Source organism: Neomonachus schauinslandi, chromosome 13 (genome assembly GCF_002201575.2).
Source record: "Neomonachus schauinslandi chromosome 13, ASM220157v2, whole genome shotgun sequence".
Classification (NCBI taxonomy): domain Eukaryota; kingdom Metazoa; phylum Chordata; class Mammalia; order Carnivora; family Phocidae; genus Neomonachus; species Neomonachus schauinslandi.
Window position 1 is genome coordinate 10,410,209 of NC_058415.1, and position 25,474 is coordinate 10,435,682.

A 25,474-nucleotide genomic window follows, 5' to 3' on the forward strand; every position below is an offset into this window, starting at 1 on the left:
TAAAAGAGTCCGCGCAGCACTGTTCAGGGGTTCTACTGCAGGGATCCAGTCCTGGCTCTGCTACTTGTGAGCTGTGCTCTGCTGGGGAAGATACTTACTCCGTGCCTCAGTTTGCTCATCTGCAAAATGGGGGTAATAAAAATACCTTTTCCCCACAGTGCTTGTGATGAGGACAAATGAGGCAATACACATAAAAACACGAAGGCCTGGGGTGCCTGGGTGGCTCAGTTGGTTAAGCGACTGCCTTCGGCTCGGGTCATGATCCCGGGGTCCTGGGATGGAGTCCCACATCGGGCGCCCGGCTCAGCGGGGAGCCTGCTTCTCCCTCTGACCCTATCCCCTCTCATGCTGTTTCTGAGAAAAAAAAAAAAAAAAAAAAAACACGGAGGCCTGGCTTCACTGATTCTTGAACTATTAACATTAAGTAATTATGCTGGCCCTGCATGTGATTTTCAGAGTACTCAGGACAGAAGAAATTACTTCACCCACACTGAATTTATGCTGCTTTCTTCCTATCCAGACCACCCTTAACTCCTTCAACATCCCCAAAGCACTGGGCTGAAAGGCCATGAGGGTGTAGCCAGCCCCATTCCCACTCCAATCCCAAAGACAAACATTCAACCATGGAAAGGGATTAAAAAGCAGGTTCGAAACAAATCACATTTCTCATTTAGGATCATCTGCATCTGACCAGGAGCCCCGTGCATGCCTTCCCTCAGGCTGCGGACACATGAACATGGGCCTTATTTCAGGAGCTACCAAGTCAAACCCGGACCATGAGAAGTTCAAGGCAGACTGCCCATGACCACTGCTGGGGATGGGAGGAACTAGAATGCTTCTTCCGTGAGCCCTTTTTACACGAGTTTACCGTTCATCTGTGCTTTGCTTACTCCTGAAAGGTTTAGAAATAGACCAAAGAAAGACGGAAAGCCTATGTCAACAGCACCAGAACCCAAGAGGTCCCCTTTCTACAGAGAAGTGGGAGCTGGAATCGTACTCGCTTCTGCATCTTTATCGTCCAGCTACTGATGATTTGGTTTTAGCCCATTCAATCACATTCTGCGGCACTTGATGAAAAGGGTCCTGGGGTGGGAAAAAAATTCATCTAATGCTTTCTTCTGCTCATTCTTCTACATATTCAGGTTTCTATCTCTCTGGAGCCCGTCCTCACATGGACAGAGGGGAATCTGTGTCGTTTGGGTGTTGAATTCTGTTACTGCCGTGTATGTGGCGTCCTGTTATGGTTACTGGCCCTGGCACCGTGATTGTTCGTGTGTGTCTACCACTTTTCACGGCGTAATTCCTTCAACGCGTTTTCGTCAAGTGAGTTCAGTTTAACCAAAAAGGAACTGACCACGGAGTGTGTGCGTGACAATATAGCTTGGCAATCTGGGGCCAGAGAAATGGATGGTCCTCCCTGAAGACCACATGACCAGGTATTTTGAGAATGGTCAAAGTATATTCTAGCTCTAAGATCTAGGGTCCAGAAGCACCAGTTTTAAGTTCAGGTTCAACCTCGTGGGAGATATTAACACTGCAGTGACATTTCATGGTTTTGCTCTCTTGGGACTGAGGCGTAGACAGAAATTTAGTTTGTACTGAAGGAGTTCTGGGTCCGCCCCCGCCCCAGGCCAGGGATTTTACTTCGTATCTTCTTCTGTAAACATCACCGCAGTGTGCCTTTCTCAGCTTGCTAATTTAATGTCAAGACACAGCTGGCTCTGAGAAATTTAAGTTTCTATAGCGATGGAAACAAATATGAGGCACAACCGTAATTTTAAAAAAGGATGCCGTATGATAAGGTAATACGATTCAGAAAGGATAAATAAAACATGGACCAGTATTGGAGAGGTATCACCTAGCCCCGGTACTAACGAGAAGCTAGTTAACTAGCTCTGGACAAGACTCCTCATCTTCAGGGCCTCAGTTAAAACAGAAAAGACCAGGACACGGTGGCCTCACAGGTATGCACGCCCACGCGCCTCGCGCCTGTGACAACAGTCCCAGTTCTCCCTCAGATTGTGCGTGTCGTCCACGAGGAAAACGGTGCCTTTCCGGCATGAGGGGATCCCTCAAGTCCCCTCCAGTTCTAACATTTTGGTTTCATCACTCTACAATCCCGTGAGGCCTTCTCACTCGCTGCTGACTTGGGTTATGCGGCAGAAAACTCCACGTTGACGAGGTGCCGAGATTCAAATGCCAACGCTGTCTGACATAACGGGAGAACCTACGTCTTCTCAGCGCGCTGAAGACAACTGTCAGCCAGAGGACAGGTCTGACCTGGGACAGAAGCCGCACCTCAAAACTCCACCAGCCCCATGGGGGAGAGCGACAAACTTCGCCGTGGTGTCTGATTCACCGTCGCCCCAGAAATGCTCATCTGCCCTGGGCCGTGTCCTTCCTGTCCCTGAAGCAACCACCAGCTTCACTGCTGTGAGCTTCCAAGTCTCTCAAACTGGGCACAGATGACAAGCTCAGTGACTCCGAAGTTTAAAAATAGCGGCCGCCGGCATTCCACCCGGGAACATGACACGCACTTTCATAATTGAAAGGAATGCAGACCTCGGCCCAGAGAGGCTGCTTTTTAAAAAACCAGAGGCCAACTTTAAAAAGAAAAACCAAAACACAACAACTCTGGTGGCTCTTCTCCCTGGATCACAAGGTTCTGGGAGCGGAAGCAGAATGTGTCGAAACCTGACGACTGACTGCAATTAGCCCTCCCTCCCGTGTGCAAGTATGCGTCTCACAGAGGCTTCACTGCCGAGAAAAGTAGAGGGTGGGGGTGTCCGCTGCGGGGCCTGAGGTTAACGGGCGGTGCGAACAGGGCAACGCGAGGCTCGCTCTGCTTACACGAGCTAGAGAGAGTTCGGGGGCACGGGGTGTGGGCAACAAGAGCTCGGGGGCCAGCTAGAGACACCTTGACTTTGATGTCCACTCGGGTAATCTGTACAGACAGGGGACGATGTCTGGAGGGCAGACTCACCATATCCTTGCTGGTCAAAGCTTTGGGGTCATTTATATTATTTTTCAGTAAGTTGCAGGCAGACAACATCTTTTCACTTAATTCATACCTACGACAAGATAAAAGAAAGAGAGCTCACCAGTGGCCACCAAAGGAAAGTCATTTTTATTGCAAACTCTATGGCCCTTTAAAAGACAAGAGGCCCCAAGTGGACCTCAGCAGGTTCGTGGTGGGGGAAGGTGCTTGTCTGGAGGTCGGAGTGGGCTCCCCTAGGCGTCCAAGGACGTACAGAACCAATGTCTCCACCCAGAGCTCGAGCCTTTCCGTATGGGCAGCTTTCAGCTTCACCTGTTTGGCCTTTATGACATTATGGAATAACCTGTGGAACTTTTTTATTCCTTTTATTCTAAGTTCCCCAAAATGTTTCTACTCTTAAGGGGTTGAAGAGGTCAGAATTACCACAGATCCATTATGCTGACCAGCAAACCACACATCTGCACTCAGAAAATGTTTAACCCCCATGAAAATCTAAACTGAAAAATCAGATGACATACGGTAAATAAATGATAGCTCAATAAAGCTGTTTAAAAAAAAAAAAAACCTAGATGACAAGATCCTGAGCCATATGAAAATACTTGGAAATATAAACTAGAAACACTTACCTTGTGTTAATGCAGTTAAACTTTCATTTGCAAAATTAAACAGAAGTTTTCTGAAATGTTCTATTTATACTCCACACAGTGAAAAACCATCTTGAATTTTCCATCTGTTCTATTCTGTTTTATAAGCATCGATTCCACATTTGCTAGCAGTCTTTAAAATTTGCTACATAGTTAGGTACGTGTTTCAGCCAACCAGAGTGTTTATTGGGTATTTCAGCTGCTGCTTAGGAGACTTCCAAACCCATTCTTGTGGTGTTCCCTATCACTCAGTGAGCAACAAAATGCAGACATGTGACTGATTATATCATCTTTGAAGTGAATGTGATCTTCAGCTGGGGCTAAAAGACCGCTCCTTTCACACACAGCGATCCTATTAGGACAGTACTGACCTGTATCAAGATGAATGGCTAATGATAAAATCTGAAATCTTAAAAGACATGTGCTGGCCACACAAAAGTCTAACATTGCCTTCAAATATAAGGTGGGTTGTCGGAACACTGAAAACTTTAACGGCACGTAATAGTTCTGTGGATGGTGGCTCCACACATAAAATTAGCTAGCAAATACATTTAAAGGAAACAAGGTGGCAGCCTGATCAGGCCCTTCTCTTTGCTACTCTGAGAGATCTAGGAGTTCTCTCCCTCCGCACCTGTATTTATTAGCATCACGACACGACGGTCGTACCTCTGAGGATGAAGTTTAGCTCTCCCTTGGGGATCGGAAAGACCCAACCAATAGTTACAATGGTGAAATCTCCTAATCGGCCAGTTCTCTTGCCAAAGGCACAATGAACGTGGGAAGGGTTAGGGAGGGGAGGGGAGTGTACCACACCTCTCTCTGATTTCCACCTTCTCAGGTTCACATTCTGGAACCTGCATCTCATCTTCCACCCTGGCAGACTTGAAACCTTCAATATTAACGGCATGGTGCCCTTCCGCCATTCCCCGAGTGTCTTCATCCTCCTCTTCCTCCTCCTCTTCCTCGGGAGGGTACTCAATGACATCACACTCGTCATCTGACTCGGAGGAAGAGCTTTCATCTGAGCTGGAATCATCACTTGAAGTTGTTTCATACCTAGGTGGCAATTGGGAGTTCAGGAGATGCAAGGTGTGCCCAGAAAGACCCCGTGACCGAAACTCTTATGCAGGGAAAGCGGCTGACTCCAGACATCTGACCTGTGGTTTGAGACCCTGCATTTAGAAGTTCAAAGTAAGGTCTATTTAAAAATCTGGTGGTTTCGAATGGGTTCTGGCTTAGAAGGCATAACTTGAGTTGCCAATTGGTATCATTATACTACTTGTAGGAAAAAAAAATATGTATATATAGCACCTCTGGCTTAGGATAAATCAAAGGAAATTTACTTCATGAAAGCCAGGTCCGCAGTGGTTCATTTCTTTCTGTTCCTTCTTTTTTCTTTTCCCTACATTCTTCCTATTTTGCTCCATTAATTGTTCCCGTGTCATGGTGAACAGATTAGGTAAGTAATCGATAGTTCCTCTGGCACACACCCTCCAAAAACTCCTCGGCCGCACTATCCAACTAGACTTCAAAGATTCAGAAAATAGGCCCCATTAAGTTAAATCTTTATGCAATGCTTTGCCATAAATATTATCGAAACTAACCGCATTAGTGCTTTCTTGTTGAAGCCGAGGCCGTATATGGATTAATAGATTAGCTGTTCTGATTCAACTGTGGATGACAAACAGCCTTCACTATTTATCTGGCCCAGTAAGAAGGAATGAGGAGCTAACAGACATTCTATTTAGAAAGTAAAGAACTGAAGGCACAGCTGGATTACTGGTCAAGTGAAAGGCCCTACAATTTTGTATGTAAGCATGGAGAGCTAGGCAAAACAACCCGTTGTGAAGGAGTGGATGACCATCACCAGCCCGTGGAGCGATGCTCTCGCCTCTTTCTGTTTGTTCCTGAGTCTGGTACAGGTAAGAACAAGTTGTCCAACTCCGTGGGACACTTGTTGCCTGCTACTTTTGTTGAAGACTACTGTTTTCAGATCAGAGGTGGGAAGCTGTAAACTGCTCAGCGTCATCAGGTGTCTTTTCAAGAGTGACACATCCTTAAAGACAGCAAGAAGAGGAGAGGAGCCCAAATGCACCTTTCTGAGGGGATCTTCCGTCACCAAGATGTGGCTGGAGCCCAGCCTGGGCACCTTGAAATGGGACTTGAGGAGACAGGAGGCGAAGGAGACAGACAGACCAGGTACAGACTCACTGGTAGCATCTTTCCTTACCCTCTGTTAATGCCGACAAACTGAAGATTCTTCTTTGCTCCATTTGAATCTTTGTTGCCATCTTTCTTCTTCATGATAGACTTCAGTGTGCTTTCATTGTTTGTACATACTGCGAAAAAGGGAATCAAATCAAGGTGAGCAAAATTAACACAACTCATACCCATGCAAGTTAAGGGACCAAGAAATCTTTCTTCACGTTCTTTTTTTTTTCTCATTCATGTAAATTTAGATCTTGGCACTTGCATATGAGAAGCTGGCACAAAATCCATTGGAAAGATGTATGCATGTAAACAAAATAATTTGAAGTTCTTTAAATGGGGAAAAAAATCCACCATCAGCACTTCCAAACATAACAAAAGCACTGACAACTAGCATTTGCATCAGGCTTCACTGTTTATAAAGTGAGGTCATAACTTATTCGGGCCTCAAGAACCACGTAGGCACTAAAATAGGGATTATTACTGTTCTTTTCTTTTAGCTGAGATAATCTGGGAAGAAGTTATGCCTGCCAGACTGCGAAGGAGTGAAATGCTATTCAAAATATTTCATAATTCACAAAATCAGATGAGTTTTCTTCAGGGGACGGCACACTCCTTTCTTCAGCAATCTTTTTAAAGAGGTTCTAGGCCTACCTTCCTAACACTTCTTAGGTCAATGCTTCTTCCAGGTCAACCTATGAGATACTCTGACATTAGACTGGGGTACCAGCAGTGCTGGTCCTAGAATCCTGAGGCTGAGAAGGGCTGAGTGAGGAAGGTTACCATAGAGGCCGGCGGCTATCTGGTCGTCCGTCAGGTTCACGGGGGACAGCGTGCCTTCCTGAGAGGGGAAGGCGTCCTGGCCGCCGAGGGGTCTCCCTTCCATGGTCCCCACTGCTTGCTCAGGCGGGGTGGTCTGGGTGTGGAACGGAGCTCCTGCCTGAAGGCCTCCACACTTACAGGTGTATTCCAAACCACTGCCTGTGAGGAAGGAGACGGGGGTAGAAGCATGTGATGTTAAGACCAAACAAAAGGGGCTAAACTTTTTTTTTTTTTTTAATTTTCCAACTCATCATTTTCTTAAGTGCTTTTCTCCCTGTGTTTTCCTTTTGCATATATGGCTTACTATGGAAGCCACCCAGACTCAAACCCCAAGGCCTTCTTGACCCTCCACCTTCCCTTTATCACCACATCTGGGTCCGCCCAGACCTCTCCTTCCACCTCCTTCTCTTCCCTCTGCCCCGGCTGCTACCACCCGGGTCCGTTCGGGTCGGGTTGGCAGCATAGCATCCTGACCGTCCTCTTCCTTTACCACGGCCCCTCACACACGCAGCTGATGAGCAAAACTCCAGCCCCTCAAATCCCATCGGCACTCTGGCTACAACGAATCTGAGCAAAGCTAAAAAACACTCCCCTCTGCTCAGGAAACGCAGTCCACGATGCTTAGCCACATACTCTAGACCACCCACAGCCTGACACATCTCATTACGTCTCCACCTTTATCTCCCACCACGTCTGGGGTCCCTTTTGAGGGGAGGTCTGCCTCCCAGTCACTGGGATGGTGAGAGTGGGCGTCTCTCATTTTCCTGACAGTACGTCCTAGAGAACGCTCCTCTACCTGGAATGCTTCTTCCTCCCCACCTGCACAGGGTCAAGCCCTCGGTCACCCGCTTCTGAGCCTTCCCTGACCTAACTAAACATGACTTTTCTTTCCCTAACTCCCACAGTCCAGCTCTCAGACCCTCTTACAGGGACCTGGGACCGCCTAAGACTCCCTTCTAGTCTGTAAGACTTTTGAGGGCACCAAACCGTTCGAATCAACTCTCTCTCCTCACATCTACTAGATTGCTTTTGTGTCTTTCAGGTACTTAATATTTGTTCACTGACTCAAGCAGAAGAATCATATCAATTCATTGCATATAATTACTGTATCTAGGTGTATCACAGTATCTTGAACGTGGCTGACAAGGGAAGATGTTTACAACATATGGTTAAACGAGAAAAGCAGATAATAAGACTCTACGTATGTGATCCTATTAGAAAAATATATAAAAGTTATCTGGAAGCTACGGATATTTTAACTTTTCTCTGTACTTGCCATTTTTTAGAGTGAATATTAACTGTGTTCAAAATCACTTTAAAAAAATAGGAAAATTCGTTGACTAGCAATTTGTTTCTAGGAATTTTATCCGAAGGATGTACAAAAAGATACAGAAGGATGTTCACTGTTTCCATGAGTGAAACAGCAGGAAGAGGCAGACACCACAGTGCATCAATAAGAAACTAGTGAAATAAGCTCTGGTGCATTTATGCAAAGGAATTCTATGCAGCCATTAAAAATGCTGATGTAGGTAGACATTTTTAGCACGGAAAGATAAGCATAGTGTGTTAGTGAGTTTTAAAAATACATTATTAGGGGCGCCTGGGTGGCTCAGTCGTTAAGCGTCTGCCTTCAGCTCAGGTCATGATCCCAGGGTCCTGGGATCGAGCTCCGCATCGGGCTCCCTGCTCAGCGGGAAGCCTGTTTCTCCCTCTCCCATTCCCCCCTGCTTGTGTTCCCTCTCTCGCTCTGTCTCTCTCTGTCAAATAAATAAAAATCTTAAAAATAAAAATAAAAATATATTATTAAATCATTTGGAGAAAATAAACCTATTTTGGCAAATAATTATATTTATATGTATACATATTAGAAAAAGTCTGGAAGGATACACAACAAATCTATTTAACACTGCTTTTCTAAGGCTAAAGAATTACAGGTTGCTATAATTTTTTTCTTCATTGTGTTGACTTCCTAAATTATGCACTATAAACATGAGTTACTAATCCAAATAAATTTAAATCTACCCACAGCAATGCCAGATGATAATGATTTGATCACAACTTCTTTTTTTTTTTTTTTAAGATTTTATCTATTTATTTGAGAGAGAGGATGAGAGGAGAGAGAGAGCACACGAGAGGGGGAAGGGTCAGAGGGAGAAGCAGGCTGCCTGCCGAGCAGGGAGCCCGATGCAGGACTCGATCCCGGGACTCCAGGATCATGACCTGAGCCGAAGGCAGTCACTTAACCAACTGAGCCACCCAGGCGCCCGACTTCTCTTTTTTTTAAAGCTCTGAAATTGCTTGGATCCTCAGAAGAAAAGAAATTTAAATACTGATTGTATTTTGAGGCAATTAGAAAAAAAAAACCCACCACCACCATGATAGATTCTGTAACTATTCTCTTCAAACTCTGTTCATGTGAACCGTCTGGGGATATGTGCTAAAATGCAGATTCCCAAGCACCTGCTGTGGATCTGCAATGGGGCCCCAGTGGTGGGCGTCTCTGACATCCCCACTGACCCGTCCACAAGACACTCTGATGCATGTGGCCCACTTGGGAAAGTACTGGTGTCAAACAATGACCCTCTAATAAAAAAAGTGGAGGGAGGCAAAATGTTCACAGTGAGGCATTAGGGATCACCTAAATTTTAATTCTCATGTATCCAAGCTAAGAATTCTGAGCCAGGGAGGTTTGGTGACTTCATAGCTGGACCAGAACCCACATTTCCTAACCGTGTGAGCAGTACTCTGTCCGTGAACCAGCAGCACAAGTCCGTCTTCTAGCTCTGCAGGCAAAGGGCCTCCCAGGTGACTCCACAAATCCACCTCCCTCCCCCAGCAAACACACACAACACTGGGTGTGGCCCTCCAGATGATATGCAGTGCCCTTGTGACGAGATGTGCTTCCCCAACAGCAAAAACGAAGCCTCTGACTTACTGTAAGCAAAGTAAGCAAAGCAGGGCATTGGCCTCCATTCTTCCTTCTCCACCCCCCCCCAACAGCACGGCAGAGCTAGAGGGGTGACCTCCCCAAAGGCTCAGCCGCTCCGATCCCCAAGCGCCAGCACACTCTTCCTGGAGAAGCACTTTCACGAAGTATGCTCCTATTCAAGAACCAGTGAGGACTCACCAGTCAGAATGGCTAAAATTAACAAGTCAGGAAACGACAGATGTTGGCGGGGATGCGGAGAAAGGGGAACCCTCCTACACTGTTGGTGGGAATGCAAATTGGTGCAGCCACTCTGGAAAACAGTATGGAGGTTAAATAAAATAGAGCTACCCTACGACCCGGTAATTGCACTACTGGGTATTTACCCCAAATATACAAATGTAGGGATCCGAAGGGGCACATGCACCCCAGTGTTTATAGCAGCAATGTCCACAATAGCCAAACTGTGGAAAGAGCCAAGATGTCCATCGATGGATGAATGGATAAAGAAGATGTGGTATATATATACAATGGAATATTATACAGCCATCAAAAAGAATGAAATCTTGCCATTTGCAAGGACGTGGATGGAACTAAACGAAATAAGTCAATCACAGAAAGACAAGTATCATATGATCTCACTGATATGAGGAATTCTTAATCTCAGGAAACAAACAGGGTTGCTGGAGTGGATGGGGGGTGGGAGGGATGGGGTGGCTGGGTCATAGACTTTGGGGAGGGGATGTGCTACGGTGAGCGCTGTGAATTGTGTAAGACTGATGAATCACAGACCTGTGCCTCTGAAACAAATAATACATTATATGTTAAAAAAAAAAAGAAGATAGTAGAAAGGGAAAAATAAAAGGGGGGAAATCGGAGGGGGAGATGAACCATGAGAGACTATGGACTCTGAGAAACAAACTGAGGGTTTTAGAGGGGAGAGGGTGGGGGGATGGGTTAGCCTGGTGATGGGTATTAAGGAGGGCACGTTCTGCATGGAGCACTGGGTGTTATACGCAAACAAGGAATCATGGAACACTACATCAAAAACTAATGATGTAATGTATGGTGACTAACATAACATAAAAAAAAAAAAAAAAAAAAGAACCAGCGAGGACTTTTAAAAAGCAAATAACCCCCATTTTTTTTTTTTTTTTATTTTTGCAACCAGAGACATATACAAAAGCAGACACCAGTATAATGAATCCCTGCATGCCCATCCTGGGCTTCAAGAGCCATCAGAGCTCGGGCCCCAGCTAGACTCCTCCACCCACTCACATGGGGGTGTTTGGAAGCAAAACCTAGAGGATCTATCACTTCCGTCCATAACGATTTTAGCATATATTCCTCAAAGAGCTCTTAAAAAATAATTATAGCGCTAAAAAAAACCTAAAAATTTTTTAAAAGATTATTGTATATTTGGTCAGTATTCACATTTCTCTGATGTTCTCAGAAAAACTTCTGTAAGATATCTGAACAGGAATCCTTGTCACAGATTTCCACTGGTTGCTCTGGGTTTTAAGTTTTTGGATCCATAGATTTCTCTTTTTTTTCTTTTTTCGATTTTTCTTTTTTCTTTTAAAGATTTTATTTATTTGACAGAGAGACAGCGAGAGGGGGAACACAAGCAGAGGGAGTGGGAGAGGGAGAAGCAGGCTTCCCGCAGAGCAGGGAGCCCAATGCGGGGCTTGATCCCAGGACCCTGGGATCATGACCTGAGCCGAAGGCAGACGCTTAACTGACTGAGCCACCCAGGCGCCCCTAATTTTTCTTTTTTTAAAAGATTTTATTTACTTATTTGAGAGACAGTGAATGAGCTTGAGAGAGCACAAGCAAGGGGAGGGGCAGGCAGAGGGAAGAGCAGACTCCCCACTGAGCAGGGAGCCCGATGCGGGGCTCGATACCAAGACCCTGGGATCATGACCTGAGCCGAAGGCAGATGCTTAACTGACTAAGCCACCCAGGCGCCCCTCTTTTTTTCTTTTTGAACACAGCTTTCAAAACATATTTATAAGCTGAGGTATAATTTATATACAAGAAAATGCACAATTGTGGAGTTCAGTGAGTTCTGGTAAATGCATACGCCTGTGTGACCATCTTCCTCATTAAGATACAGAACATTTCTAACAACTCAGTAAATCCACACTGCCCCTGCCCTCCTTTGCAGACAATCTGCCCACCTCGCACCCCGCCCCCCAAGGCCACCGTTCCTCATCAGAGCACTGTTGCGTCAACTAGGGCTTCTCAGAACTTCTCCCATGCAGGGCCAACCCCTCCAGCAGGCACATGAGGGTCCTTCATGATGAATGGACCGCCTGAGGGAGTTCTACTGCTCAACCCTTCCCACCCTCCATGTGTTCACAGGGCTCATGTGACGTCATCACTCCCACCTGTGTCCTTCTTTACTAGACCATTCTACAGCCTGGAATTTCAGCAAACTTCAGTACGTGCACTTGAACTATACTCTTTCCGAAGCTGGCCCCGAATCTACTTCTTCTATAGCCCTTCTCCTCTGGTGCTAGTCCACAGAGGTCTCTTTCCTCCCTCCATGTCCTGCAGCACTTAAGTGTCCAGACCAAAGTATGCCCACCCTCTGCTTTCTCGGCTTCATGGGTGTCTCCGCCGTAAGAACACGAGCCCCTGGAGTCCCTCCGTGCTATACTCTTGGCTGGGTCCTCTCCAGTGCCGAGAGCCGTGCTGGGGAACGGACAGCCTTCCCTAAGTGCCTATGTAATTCAACGGAAAGTCGCCAGGGTTCTGTGGAGACTAACTAGCAAGGCAAAGAACGACATTAAATGTTGAACTAGTCCTCATTCGCTGGAACCAGAGGTAATGTGTCACCTCTATTGCCAGAAAATGTTTTTTGGATGGTGCTGAAACTCTGGCTGCTCTCGAGTGGCCCGAAAACAATGGCCTGAACTTGATAAGGACCCATCGTCGTTAGAGAGCACACCGAGAAAGAGATGTGCACCAGCCCAGGACTGCTGTGTTCAAGTGAAACACAGGAAAAGGTGCAGCCCAGAAAAGCAAAATAAAGAGGACAACAAAATCCAACGGTCTTGACCCTGGCTGCACTTCAGAACCAACAACCTGGGGGTGGGGCTTTTAAAAATTCAGATACAATGAACTTTTAGTACTTTCAAAAAGCTCCTCAAGCTTTTCTCATGTGCAGCCAGGATTGAGAACCAGTGAATTATTTAACAGATATAAAACTTGACTGCTGAGGGGCACCTGGATGGCTCAGTCAGTAGGGCATGCAACCCTTGATCTCAGGGTTGTGAGTTCGAGCCCCATGTTGGGCCCAGAGCTTCCTTAATAAAAACAAACTTGACTGCTGAAAACAAGAGTTTAGACTTCCCTCTGGTTTCAATCCATCGACTGGCACCATGTGAATTTTTAGTAATTACTGGAGTTTAGTTACTAGGCCTGGACCATTAAGGGTATAAGTCCACGACTACCAGTAAATGCTACCCCAACAACGTGGGTAAAACCACAGGAGTAACCACAAAATACCTGCAGAATTCCAGCACTCTGGGCCTAGATGCTCAAAGCTCCCACCAAGTGGCAATGGTTCCCACAGGCACTGCCCGGGAGCTCGAGAGCAGGGGAGGGGGGCAGCTGTGCTTGGGTCTTTAACTTATAATGACCATAAATGCCAATAAAGCATGAACCTCATTTTACAAGTTGACCAGATTAGTGATAAATAAAAGAGAGTGAGTCACAGAAATCTCAGTGCTCTGGAAAATAAGAGCACTTCAAAGCATTAATTCTAAAGTACACAGCATTTAATATACGGATAATTAAACTACCTAAGGCAAACTATCATGAAAAATAAGTTACTTCATTAAAGTGAAAACTCTGTGTATGTTCCTGACTTTAAACCGTTTAGAATGCAACATTTAGAAATGTTAAAAAGCAAACTATTTTATAAAAAAAGCCTTCAATGAAAAACAGAGCTGGAGGAGGCTTTTTGTTTGTTTTCTGGGTGTTTTTTTTTTGTTGTTGTTGTTGTTGTTTTTTTACAAGATCACCCTCTCCAATTTCCTCTGTGACATTTCTCCACCTAGAATCTGTATTAGTTCTTGGTATATTCCACTGTGTACCTACATTTGTTACAAAATTGATTTTAAAAAATAAAATGGATTTTAGAAATCACTCTGTTCACATATCCCAACTCTTCTGCTATGCCAACCAATACTTTTATTTATAATGCCAGGTGCTTTCTGAAAACACAACTATGAACACTGTGGCCAGCTATTAAACATGTATTTTGTCAAAATTTCAGCTAAACATTCCGATCTGATTTTTAAAGAACATGTAGCTTGTTTGTCAAGAAGTAGGCCTGAAATATCTGAATCATAACGGAGGCCATGCAATCATTGGTATTTTCCCCAAATAAAACTACGAATTCAAAGGGATCTCAATACATGTAGTTTTTCCATAAAGAAAAGGGCTTGGGCATAAATTCATCCTTTTCAGTGCACATACTGGTTTGAGGAACAGACAGTAGAGATTATTCATGAAAGATCACCTGCTTTTTTGGTACATATTACTTCTGGGAGAAGGTATGCATCTTTGATGGAGGAGAAAGGGCAATCCCATCCTGATTCAAGGCTCAACATTCAGAACTCTGCCTGAAGGCCAATGCCTGTGACCACCAACACAGTCAACTTGAAGTGGAGAGCTTCAAGGGTCAGAGCTGCAGTTTAATAATTTCTAGGGCCGTTTTAATATTTTCCTGGGAACATTCCAGACAGCTTTCATGAATGTATCTAAAAGTGGGTACTTAGAAATTAAAATGCTAGGGTGGATGAAGAATCAGATTCTCCTCACCACAACCCCACCCACATTTAATTACAAACCATCCCAAGACCTGACCCAGAAAAGCCACACTGACAGGCTGCATTAACTAAAGTTAGGTTAAGCATGGGTGCATTTCCAGAAACAGCTAAAGACCTCATCTCCTCCCCTGATCTCAGAGGGCCTGACTGCAGCTAAACTCTTGGAGCACTTTCTATTTGCTCATTTGGTGGTTAACACATATTGCCATAGGTTATCGTTCATATTTCTGGTATACATGTCTTGGCTTGGATTAGTCCAACTGGAATACAAGTTCTTCAAGGCACAGACCACGTTACATCTTTGTTGCAGTACCACACTTTGCAGAGTTCACAGTCAATGCATAGCTATCAACTGACCTGAACAGAGAAGGGGACAGAGCAGACTGTAAATATCTTTACTGAGGGGCACCTGGGTGGCTCAGTCCGTTAAGTGTCTAACTCTTGGTTTCAGCTCAGGTCATGATCTCAGGGTCCTGAGATAGAGCCCTGTATCGGGCTCGGCGCTCAGCATGGAGTCTGCTTGTCCCTCTCCCCCTGCTCCTGCTCTCTCCCTCACTCTCTCTCATAAATAAATCTTTAAGAAAAATATTTTTACTGAGATATGAACGACTAGCTGCTTGGAGGAAGAATAAACAGCTGTGGCCACTGTCCAATATCAACAAATTCACTTTATCCTTAATGACCGAACATCCAAGAACTCACTTCAGTTCTCAAAAACTACCAATCTGTATGCTTTGGCCAGATATGAACTGCATACTTTAGGATTCAGAATATATGTCAAAGTAAACTTGCATCTTTTTCCGGAGTTGCACGGCCATGTCAATACCCATTTAAAACAATGAAGTGTCAGTTTAAAAGAGTAAGATTGTCAAACATGTGTCCAGGGACAGGTTCACAAAAGTGGTGGACAGATTTTAAACTCATAAAAGATTTTCCTTTGGGCGGGGGTCCTTTTCCCCAACGTTTGTAACAGATGTCCCAGATCTGCAATTTCAATTTTTCTGAGTGTCCACGATCTCTTTTGATAATCTTTTTTTTTTCTCTAAGATTTTATTTATTTGACAGAGAGAGAGAGCGCACGCGCACAAGAAGGGGGAGGGGCAGGCAGAGGGAGAAGCAGGCTCCCTGCCGATCCGGGAGCCTGACATGGGGCTCAATCCCAGGACCCTGGGATCATGACCTGAGCAGAAGGCAGCTGCTCAACCGACTGAGCCACCCAGGAGCCCCTCTTTCGAGAATCTGATGAAAAGTCTTCAATTTCTTCACAAAACTTCCTAACATAAAACTGTTCATAAAGCAATGGGCCCCAGATTAAGAGGCCTTGCTCTAAGGTTAAGGTTTATTCCAACAGTATTTCCCTGTAACAGGGCCTGGGTACCGGCGGTGGTGGTGGGTGGCAGCAGAGAACCCATGAATTTTAGAAAAATACTTTCTCAGCTGAATCTGATGGGCAGCCTGGTGAAGAGCAACTTTTAGAGAATAATTCTGCTGAAAGGGGTCCGAGCAAGAAACATGGAATCCAGCCTTCTCATGACAGAAGAGGACATGGCAGCCCTGATTCTTCCTCTCTCAACCAATACTGCAAGTTCCTGAACCACTTCTGGGTCAGCAGGCTCTCCCCTCCATCAGGCCATTATACACTGCAGGGCTTCAGAAGCATTTCGTCCGGATTATACGATGTTCTTGTAGCATTTATTTTAAAAAACTGTGATTAAAAAAACTTCTAAGTCCTTAGACAAGTAAATAGTATATTATTTGAGCTAAGAGAAAACTCACTAGAAATGGTATTTCTATAACGACTTTATTTCCCTGATTTTGCTTTGGCTCAGATCTCTGTCTACAAAATTGCTTTCACAGTTACGGGAATGACTTCAAGTTCGTACTTTTTTTTTTATTAAACCCAAGATAACTAAGGGTGTAAATATGGAAGCTGATTTAAAAAGCAGTTCTTCTATTAAAAAAAAAAAGCAATTCTTCTGAGTATGAGAGATTAATTTCCTACATATTGTGGCAGGCAGTTAAATTACACTGTTATAGATAGTTTTGTTTATATTTGCTCAGAGACAGGTATATAGTTTTGGAGTATTTGTAAGTGCAAGTCATTCATTTACGATTTTCTCTCTCCAGAGGGAATAGGTAAAAAAAAAAAAAATTAACTCACTCCTCAAACCAAAATAATCCGACTGATTTACAGGAAGAATAAACATTTTTTCCTAAGGTTTGTGTGAGAACAGAAACTTATTTCCTCTTGGCTTTGTAATTCCATAAGAGAAAATATTAAGTACAGGAAACTTAGACCACAAGGAATCAAAAAGTGTTTTATGGCTATATGCACCCTGATGTTTACTGCAGCATAACCAACAATAGCGAAATTATGGAAGCAGCCCAAGTGTAACTCAACTGATGAATGGATAAAGAAGACGTGGTATATATATACTTTGGAATATTATCCAGCCATAAAAAAGAATCTTGCCATTTGCAACAACATGGACGGATCTAGAGGGTATAATGCTAAGGGAAATCAGTCAGTCACAGAAACACAAATACTGTATGATTTTACTCACACGTGGAATTTAAGAGACAAATGAACAAAGAAAACAAGGGACAGACAAAAACCAGACTCTTAAATATAGAAAGCTGATGGTTACCAGAAGGGAGGTGGCGGGGGGAGGGGTGAAATATGTGAAGGTAATTAAAAATACAATGAGCCCTGAGTAATGTATAGAACTGCTGAGTCACTGTATCGTACACCTGAAACTAATATAACACTGTATGTTAACTATACTGGAATTAAAATTCTAAAAAAAGGAACACTGAGAAAAAAAAAGTATAGAATATCTTTGGTCATCAACAAATTTCAGCTGCATCAAAATTATGACAAGGTCTCTTTAATCCCAGAAGAACGTTTGTGACCTTTTATGTGACAAATACATAGAATATGTAGGATTCAACTTTTGTTAAAAAGAATTTACATCTCTAAAATATAGAGCCACACACACACACTTGTACACACCAAACACACAGGGGTTACCCCAGGGGAGCACGAGGGAGGCTTTCACTCTTTATTTTAAGCTCTTCTGAACCATTAATTTGTTACAAGCACATATTCCAGTTATTATTTTAAGAAATTGAGTAGGGGTGTTAGGCATTATGGTGCTACAAAAAAGAATGCTCTTTTGCCTGTGAAAAAGGGATGCTCTCAGGGTGCCCAGGTGGCTCAGTCGGTTAAGCTTCCAACCTTTTTTTTTTAAAGTACGCTCCATGCCTAGACCTGAGCTGAGATCAAGAGTCAGGGGCTTAACTGACTGAGCCACCCAGGTGCCCTAAGCGTGGAGACTACTCAAAAAAAAATTTTTTTTTTAAATAAGACATGCTCTTATATCTCCAACCTAGAAAAATTGAGAAGTCTCTGGATTGGGCACAAATACACATAATTCAATTTAGGCTTTGTTTGTAGCTTTTATACAGACTCTGAATGACTCAGAACTGAAAATTTATTCTACTTATTTTGTGCTTTCCATTTTTTACTGACATCTTTCCTTATCTTGATAAAACTGTTAGTTGGGGAGGCTTAGTAATTGAGGGGAAAAAGTGACAGCCAAAATTATGAAGATAAACATTTGGATTAAAAACAAGAGGCCATTTGTGCAATTTTTGTGTGGCAATTTGTTCTGCATCTACATTTCCATTTCTGGAAGTAGCAAAAACAGGGACAGCAATGACAGCCGGCATTTACTGAGCATCTATGCTCTGGGCTGCAGACTATTACAAATGCTTTACTCACACTGACTCATTAAACGTTCCCTTCGACCCCAGGAAGGAACAAAGACAACTTGTCCTAGGGGCACAGAAAGAATCTGAACCCAGAATGCCTGGCTTCAGAGCTCAAACCTAGCTTTTTTAAAATCAAGTACCGGGTTACTGTAAGTGATCGTTTATATGCTCTTTTGGGGACATCAAACTCCAATTCCACATCGTTTCAGTTGGGGGAGAAAATGTCTATGCTGTTCATGCCTTTTGGTACAGAAATGTATTCTAGATTGGGTGTGAACAATATTCTATATTGTTCGGAGCCCGCAGTAAGCCCCAGTGCATTTGGACACATCTTCACCCTTCACAGCGTCCAAGTGTTGAAAATCTCTACCATATCAAGCTGCTTTGGTTTTCAGTCCATATAGCAAACACCAAGTAACGAAAGTTTAATGCTCTGCCCTCACCTAACTCCTTCTGCATTAGGACGTTAGAATACAAATGTGATGCGAATTACAGAAATACTTTAAAATTGTTCTCTGAGAGGGAGCTGCCTTCGTGACCACGTAAGTGCTATTAAAAATATTTATACTTCTGGGGCTCCTGGGTGGCTCAGTTGGTTAAGCGTCTGCCTTCGGCTCAGGTCATGATCCCAGGGTCCTGGGATTGAGTCCTGCATCGGGCTCCCTGCTCAGCGGGGTTCTGCTTCTTCCTCTGCCCCTCACTCCACTCATGCTCTAAACTCGCTCTCTCTCAAATAAATAAAATCTTTAAAAAAATATTTATACTTCTGTTCAAATGCTGTAGGTCTCCTACATCTCAGCTGATTAATTTAGGTGTTCGTTTGCAGGGTCAGATCTAAACAGTGATGTCTGGAATGTCGGTGTGGCTGGAAATGGACCACAAAGCACTGTTACACAGCCAGACAAAACCTTCTCCCGGTTCCTGATGCTCAGGGTGTCAGGCAGATGACCACATGGTACAGCGAAATATTTTTGGCAGGAATGTGAAACAGAAACCCCAGTTTGGGGTGGAGGGAGGAAGCTGGCAGGAAAATGTTCTTATAATGGATGACCCACTGTACCATCTGTGTCTGGGGATATTTAAGAGTTTTATTTTGACTTCACATCTGACCTCATGATTTTTAAAAAGAAGTGGAAGCAGACATATGATGAGTTACTTAAGACTTTGCTTGAGTCCACATGTCATTTTTATCCTATTTACTCTAAAATGACCCCTCTGGGGGCGCCTGGGTGGCTCAGTCGTTGGGCGTCTGCCTTCGGCTCAGGTCATGATCCCAGGGTCCTGGGGTCGAGCCCCGCGTTGGGCTCCCTCTCCCACTCCCCCTGCTTGTGTTCCTGCTCTCGCTATGTCTCTGTCAAATAAATAGATATTTTTAAAAAATAATAAAATGACCCCTCTGTACACTTACTAGACTTGATTCTAAAAGGCACAAACCCCACCCCTCGGCTGTCATTGTCATGTTTTCTTCTACAATAAACTATCTGTTCCACAGCACGCTTACTAAAAACTAATACGAATTCAGGTTTGGAAGTGGAAACTTGGGAAGATAGAAAAATATCCAGTTTCAGTCTATTTTAACCATTACCCTTTTCCCTATAAAGAAACAAAGAATTTAAAATTTTTGTCAATGGTTTACTCACGATTCAGTCCACACTGCACATTTTCACATCCAATTAAATTCAGTGTGCACTCATCAAATCACGTGAAGCATTTACATTCATTTTACCTGAAGCATCTGGTCAGAGTGGAGGGTGTGTTTTTGGTAGCTTCCCAAACCTCAACTATAGTTTAGCTTGTCAACAAAAGAAGCCCCACGGGACATACTATAGCGACATCACCAGTGACAAGAAAGGTCTATCCTGAGCTCAATGTGAGCCAGCGGTGAGCACAATGACCACCTTATAGGATGGGTGCCCTTCGAATCCCCATTTTACAAATGAAGTGTAGAGAAGGGTGACTTTCTCTCTCTAGGTCATGATGGTTCGAGCGAGCGGGAGAGTCAGGAACAAAGCCCTGTCCTAGAAGGACACGATGACTGCTTAGAGACACGTGAAAGGGAAGTCACGTTAACGAGGCTTGCAGGGAAGTATCACATGTCATAAAATCTTTCAGGGTAATTTCTCAATTAGTTTCCGTTTTTAAGAAAAGCGGGGGTGAGCAGGAATCCCAATGAGGAAAGGATGAGAAAGAACACCTTAAGCACCTGTCAAAATGAACCGTGGCAAAGACTCCCTTCTCTGGCTCCGGGGGCCCTCATCAGAGAGGCCTTTCTGGGCCACCCCATCTCCAATCGCCCCCACCCCGACCATCACCGCTCACTCTCCCTATAACTGGAGTTCCTTCCTTCACGGCACGAGTCACGTCCTGACATACTGTGCCCTCAGCTGGAGAGTAAGCACCGTGAGGACAGAAGCCTATACCTATGCTTGGAAAAGGGCAGGAACAGAACCGTTATTTGCTGAATTAATACATGACTAATACAATCTCTCTCCCTCCGTCAAAGTTTTAACAAAGAACATTTCATGCCAGTACTTTTTACTGAGCATGTCCTGGTAAGTAGGGTTAAAAACACTGTGGGACTTTTGCAGGCTGTCCTGTATAAAATGAGCAAGTACATAACTAGAAGACATGGCAACAAACCAACAGCCCCAGAAGACAGCCACCAGGCCAGTCAACCCAAGCTTGCTTTTCTGCTCCCATCAGCCCAAGGCCAGTGAAACCACCAGACAACGGGAATCAGCAGAGCTCCTTATGAATTTTGATTCTTGGTGTTCCTTCTACCCATGACCATTCTAAAGCTTCCTCCGGGGTTTCAAAAAATGGTTCTAGCAGGTGAAAAAAATCCATACCTCCTGCAAGTACACTATCCCCATCTGTCCTCATCCCCCGGTCCCTCGGAACGCCACATACCTGTAACTTTACCCAGGCTCATTTTGGGGAAGTCAGGGTTCCTCAGCTCCTCCGTGCTTGCAGACTTCATGACAGAGTTGATTGAGGACAGGGTGCTAATGAGCTGCGAGTTCAGAGAGCCAATCTGTGAGTGTGGCTCCCCAAAAGCTTCTGCCAGTTCACTGTAGTTCTCAGCCAGCAGAGTCTGCTGCTCTGCCAGTAACTTCTGGACGCGCTCGATGTAGTGGTCCAAGCCGGTCATCGTGCCAGAAGGAGCCTGGGGCTGGGGGCTCTCCGTGAACTCTCCAACGGGCTCATCCCCAACACCTACGCTCCTCCTGCTGGCTGCCAGCCCCAAAGTCAGCTGCGGAGGACCACAAGCTATGGTCCTCATTTTGAGACCAACCAGATAGTTGTCGTGAATATTTATCTGCCCCACGCCTGACTCTTTGGTCTTCACAGCCGAAGGCCTGTCAAAGCCGGAGCTGCCAGACAGCACCGTTCCCACGCCAATGGACCGCATCTTGGCGGAGGAGTTGACATCCTTCACACGGCCTTCCCCGATGGCCACGGTCCGCATCTCCACAGCCTGGGTGCTGGTCTGCTTGTCCAAAGTGCTGAGGGAGGTGCTGGTGCTGGAGTCCACGAGGGTGGCTGTCTCGGTGTTGGTGGACTGGTCCACCTGTCCCCAAGCCATACTGGTGTGCTGGCTGGTGGTCGGAGGCACCGCCATGACAGCGGCCTCGACCTGGCTAACAGCCTCTGTGTTCACGCTCCGCGACGTGCGCTCCTTCGGAGGGCAGACGGTCACATCTACAGAACAATCCCCGCAGCCGATGGATCGCACTTCTTTGAGATTAAGGTTGGTCTTGAGGAGCGAGAGGTCGTTCACAGACTCCTCCGTGTTGCTGCCTGTTTCGCAGATACTGATTTCCACCCCCACACTCTTGTCGCACGTCTCCACGGACCTCCCGGCACACTGGTCACGCATCTCCACCCGTTCCTTGACAATCCACCAGTTCAGGGGCAGCTCAGGCCCCGCGGCTCTACTCTCACACGCGGGCTGGCAGGAGACCGCCACACTGCGCGTGTGCACGGAGGTCCCGACGCCCGTGTCGGCCACGTCCACGTGGCGGCCCACCATCTGGTCTCTCGTGGGCACCACGGCCTCCACCATCTTGCTGCAGACAGGCGGCTGGGCCGTCACGGCTTTGTCCACCTTCTTCCTCGACCCAGCGGCCTGCAGTTCTTGCTTGAGCTTGGTCATCTCGCGGTCATGCGTGGTTTCCTTCAGTTGAACTTCCAGGCGGTAGATCTTTTCCTTCAGGGCTTCTATGGTCTGCTGCTGCAGCTCGATTTCTTTGTCAGCTTCCGTCATCAGTCCCAGCATGGCCTCCGTCACACCAACCCCAGAGCTCCTCGTCTCAGTTACGGTCCCCACAGCGGCGTCCCTACAGGCCCCGGGGCCCCTGCGGTACACGACCACGTGGTCCATGTTCTCGTTGGCACCCACGGCCACGGACCGGCACTCCCCGTTCTCCCGGAGCTCCGAGGAGGCCTCGCCGCTGCTGTCCTGGATCTTCTGCTCCAGGGCCCGCATGTCCGCTGCGAGCTGCCGGAACTCCCTGATGCTCTGCGTGCTCTGCTCTACGCTCCTCATCTCCTCCTCCTCGTAGTCGATGTACAATTCCCCGCCGCCTCGCCGGGCCCTGGAGAGCTCTTCCAGCTGGGATGCGTTCCCAGCACTGTAGGACCGCTTCCTCATGCCCCCGATGTCGTTCTGGGCTGTGGCTCTCTGGTTTTTCAGCTGTGAGGCCAACTGTCTTTTCTCCTCCTGCAAGACTGAGATCTTTACCTGGAGCACGGGGATGGTTCGCACCTGCTCCTCGAGCTCCTTCAGGCGTTTCAGGGCGATAGCCATCTGCTCGCGGATGTGCTGCAGGTGCATGGGGCTCACGTTGGTCACTGGAGTGGAGATCCCGGAGCTCAGGGGGCTGTGGCGCATGGAGCTCCCCATGGACGAAGTGGTGGCAGGAGCCGGGACATAGCCACTGAAATCCCCGTTGCCTTGGTACCCGTTCTGAAGTGGGTGCATGGCAGGATTGTGGCTTCCAGAAGCCATAAAGGAGGAGAGCGAGCTCGTGGAGCCCATGCCTCCAAAACTGGCCAGCCTGGGCCGTCGGAACTCACCTGGTGCCACCTGCATGGCGACTCTCTCCTGTTCCAGTCTTCTCCGGGTCTCCATCAGCGTCTTGGTGACATGAAGGTTGTGCTTTGGGAGCTGTGGTGAGGGTGGTGGCAGCTCTCGGCTCTCCGGGATGGTAAGAAAAGTGGGCGAGGCCTCCAGAGGGGCAGGGGGCCTTGGGATTGGCGTCGATGTCACTTGGCTTCTGGCGAGGAGGAAGTGGGGGCACTGCTTGTTGTCATCACTGTTGGAGGAGGACAGGGATTCTGTGGAAGTCCATACACCTTGCTGGCCAGGTGCCGCCCTGCCGTCTGGGCACGGCACCGATGGCTTCCGCCTCTTCTGGATGTTCAGTTTCTTGATGGTGTTTCCTTTCTGTATGTCATCCACGTACTTGAGGAAGTCTAAGTCTAGCTGATAACCGTAGGGGGTCTCCACAAAATAAGGATCTTTCTGTTCCTTGTCATGATCTCCATTCAGAACACCCTCTGCTTTTCCTAGGAGAGCGAGAAGACAATATTATAAAGCTATGGAATACACTTGGTGATAAAAAAAAAAAAACAAAAAAAACTAGCATTTGCGTATGGTGCAGTGTGGCCAACTAGTATGATTTAAGAGTTGACAGCCTTCTTTCTGTTCTAATCCTGGATCTACAACTTAACAGCTGGGTGAGTAAGTTAATAAACCCTTTGGAACTTCAGTTTCTCCCTGAGTAAAAATGGAAATACACGTATTTACCTCATAAGGTTGTTATAAGGATGTAATGAGACAGTGGTTTTTAAAGAGCCAAGCGTATATTAAGTCCTCACTAAACACTTTATTTTTGAAAAGAACGTACTGAAAAGACGTGAACGCATTTCGAGGAGATCATTTCTTTTGTGGTCTCGAGTCCACTGAAGTCTAGAGAGCAGTCCTTAAGACTCCTATTTTATAAAGTGAACGCTGAGGCACCAAAAGTGAAAAGTCAGAATAACGGACCAAATCAGCAGAGGTGCAGGAAGCCCGGGGTGGGAGTTCTTACAGCAGTCACTCTTCTGCAGACTTTGCAGCCTTTCTAAACAGCGGCCAAGGGCGCCCTGGTGCCTGACAACCCTCCCCAAGATCACAATTTGCCTTGACCCCTTCCTTGCTGAGAGAGCCAGGACCCAGGGGCCGATGAGTGATGAACTCCGGCAGCATGGGTAGGAACACAGTTGGAGAACAGACTTCAACTCTATTTTGTGTCTTCCCGTTTAAAACCACCACCATCACCAAAAGCCTGCCCCAACTAGAGAAAACGTTTTTCTCCTCTTTGAATTCTTTTGGACAAAACATTCCATATCCTAAGAATACCCCATGTTGTGTTTTACCATATGCAAACAGATGCAAAAGAGAATGAAAATAAAAGCAAACCTATACTCCAAGCCCTGGATCCTGCGGCATTCAGTAAATGCTACTTCTGGCTAAACCAAACATTTAGAAAAGGAAACGGCAAGAACTTTTTCAAGGCACAGACCTTGCTGCTGACCTGAGCTGTGCATTTCAAATGGAAAAGCAAGGCCGTTTTTGTTTGTTTAAATTGTAGGATTAAGTAATGTGTTTTCCTAAAGTCATAATAACAAGCTCTGTATTTTTTGAGCTATGGAAAATACCCAAAAGCAATGAGTGAAAATGCAAGCCATTTGTACCCCTACTCCTATCCTGGGTATAAAAACCCACCGGACTGTTGTCAAGTACTTCCAGCAATGTGGGTTGCCTGCCTGCCCTTCCCAGTCCAAACCCTGCTGAGCATTTACACCTGATAGGGTGAATGCTCTGAGTAAAACTTTCGCCTCCAATTTGCCCTCTTTCCTCTGAAATGTTGGAAAGAAAAGTACAAAAAGACTGCCAAGCAGCAGTTGTGTATTCTCCGTGCCCTGATTTAAAACAATATTAAACTGTTCTCGCTGTTGGAAATGAGGCACCAGATTTCATTTCTAAAACATGGCAAGAGAATTCTACTTGAAAGAAGTGCTCAACCTTAATCACTTGCTCACCCATGTAAGGGTGAGCTGATGATGAGCCGGCACCAGGAAGCTTGTGCTCATGCTAACAGAACTGCGTCTTTCTTTCCCTCTTTCTTTCCTTTTTAACTCCACATGGACAACACGCTCACCCAAAATATGCAGCCCGACCTGTTTCCAGTGCTGTCTGAAATTCCACAAGCAA

At 45.7% G+C, this 25,474-nt stretch overlaps 1 protein-coding gene across 4 annotated transcripts in view; it reads right to left on the minus strand.

Annotated features, from left to right (window-relative positions):
• KANK1 (KN motif and ankyrin repeat domains 1) overlaps positions 1-25,474 on the minus strand; it is a 135,616-nt gene that overhangs the window by 7,452 nt on the left and 102,690 nt on the right. For all 4 annotated transcript variants that reach the window (XM_021694468.1, XM_021694469.1, XM_044920801.1 and 1 more), the window contains 5 exons: positions 21,124-23,784; positions 6,634-6,831; positions 5,873-5,981; positions 4,456-4,698; positions 2,984-3,071 (listed from right to left, as the gene is read on the minus strand). In XM_021694468.1, coding sequence (XP_021550143.1) covers positions 2,984-3,071; positions 4,456-4,698; positions 5,873-5,981; positions 6,634-6,831; positions 21,124-23,784 — 3,299 coding nt within the window. The remainder of the gene's footprint in view (positions 1-2,983; positions 3,072-4,455; positions 4,699-5,872; positions 5,982-6,633; positions 6,832-21,123; positions 23,785-25,474) is intronic.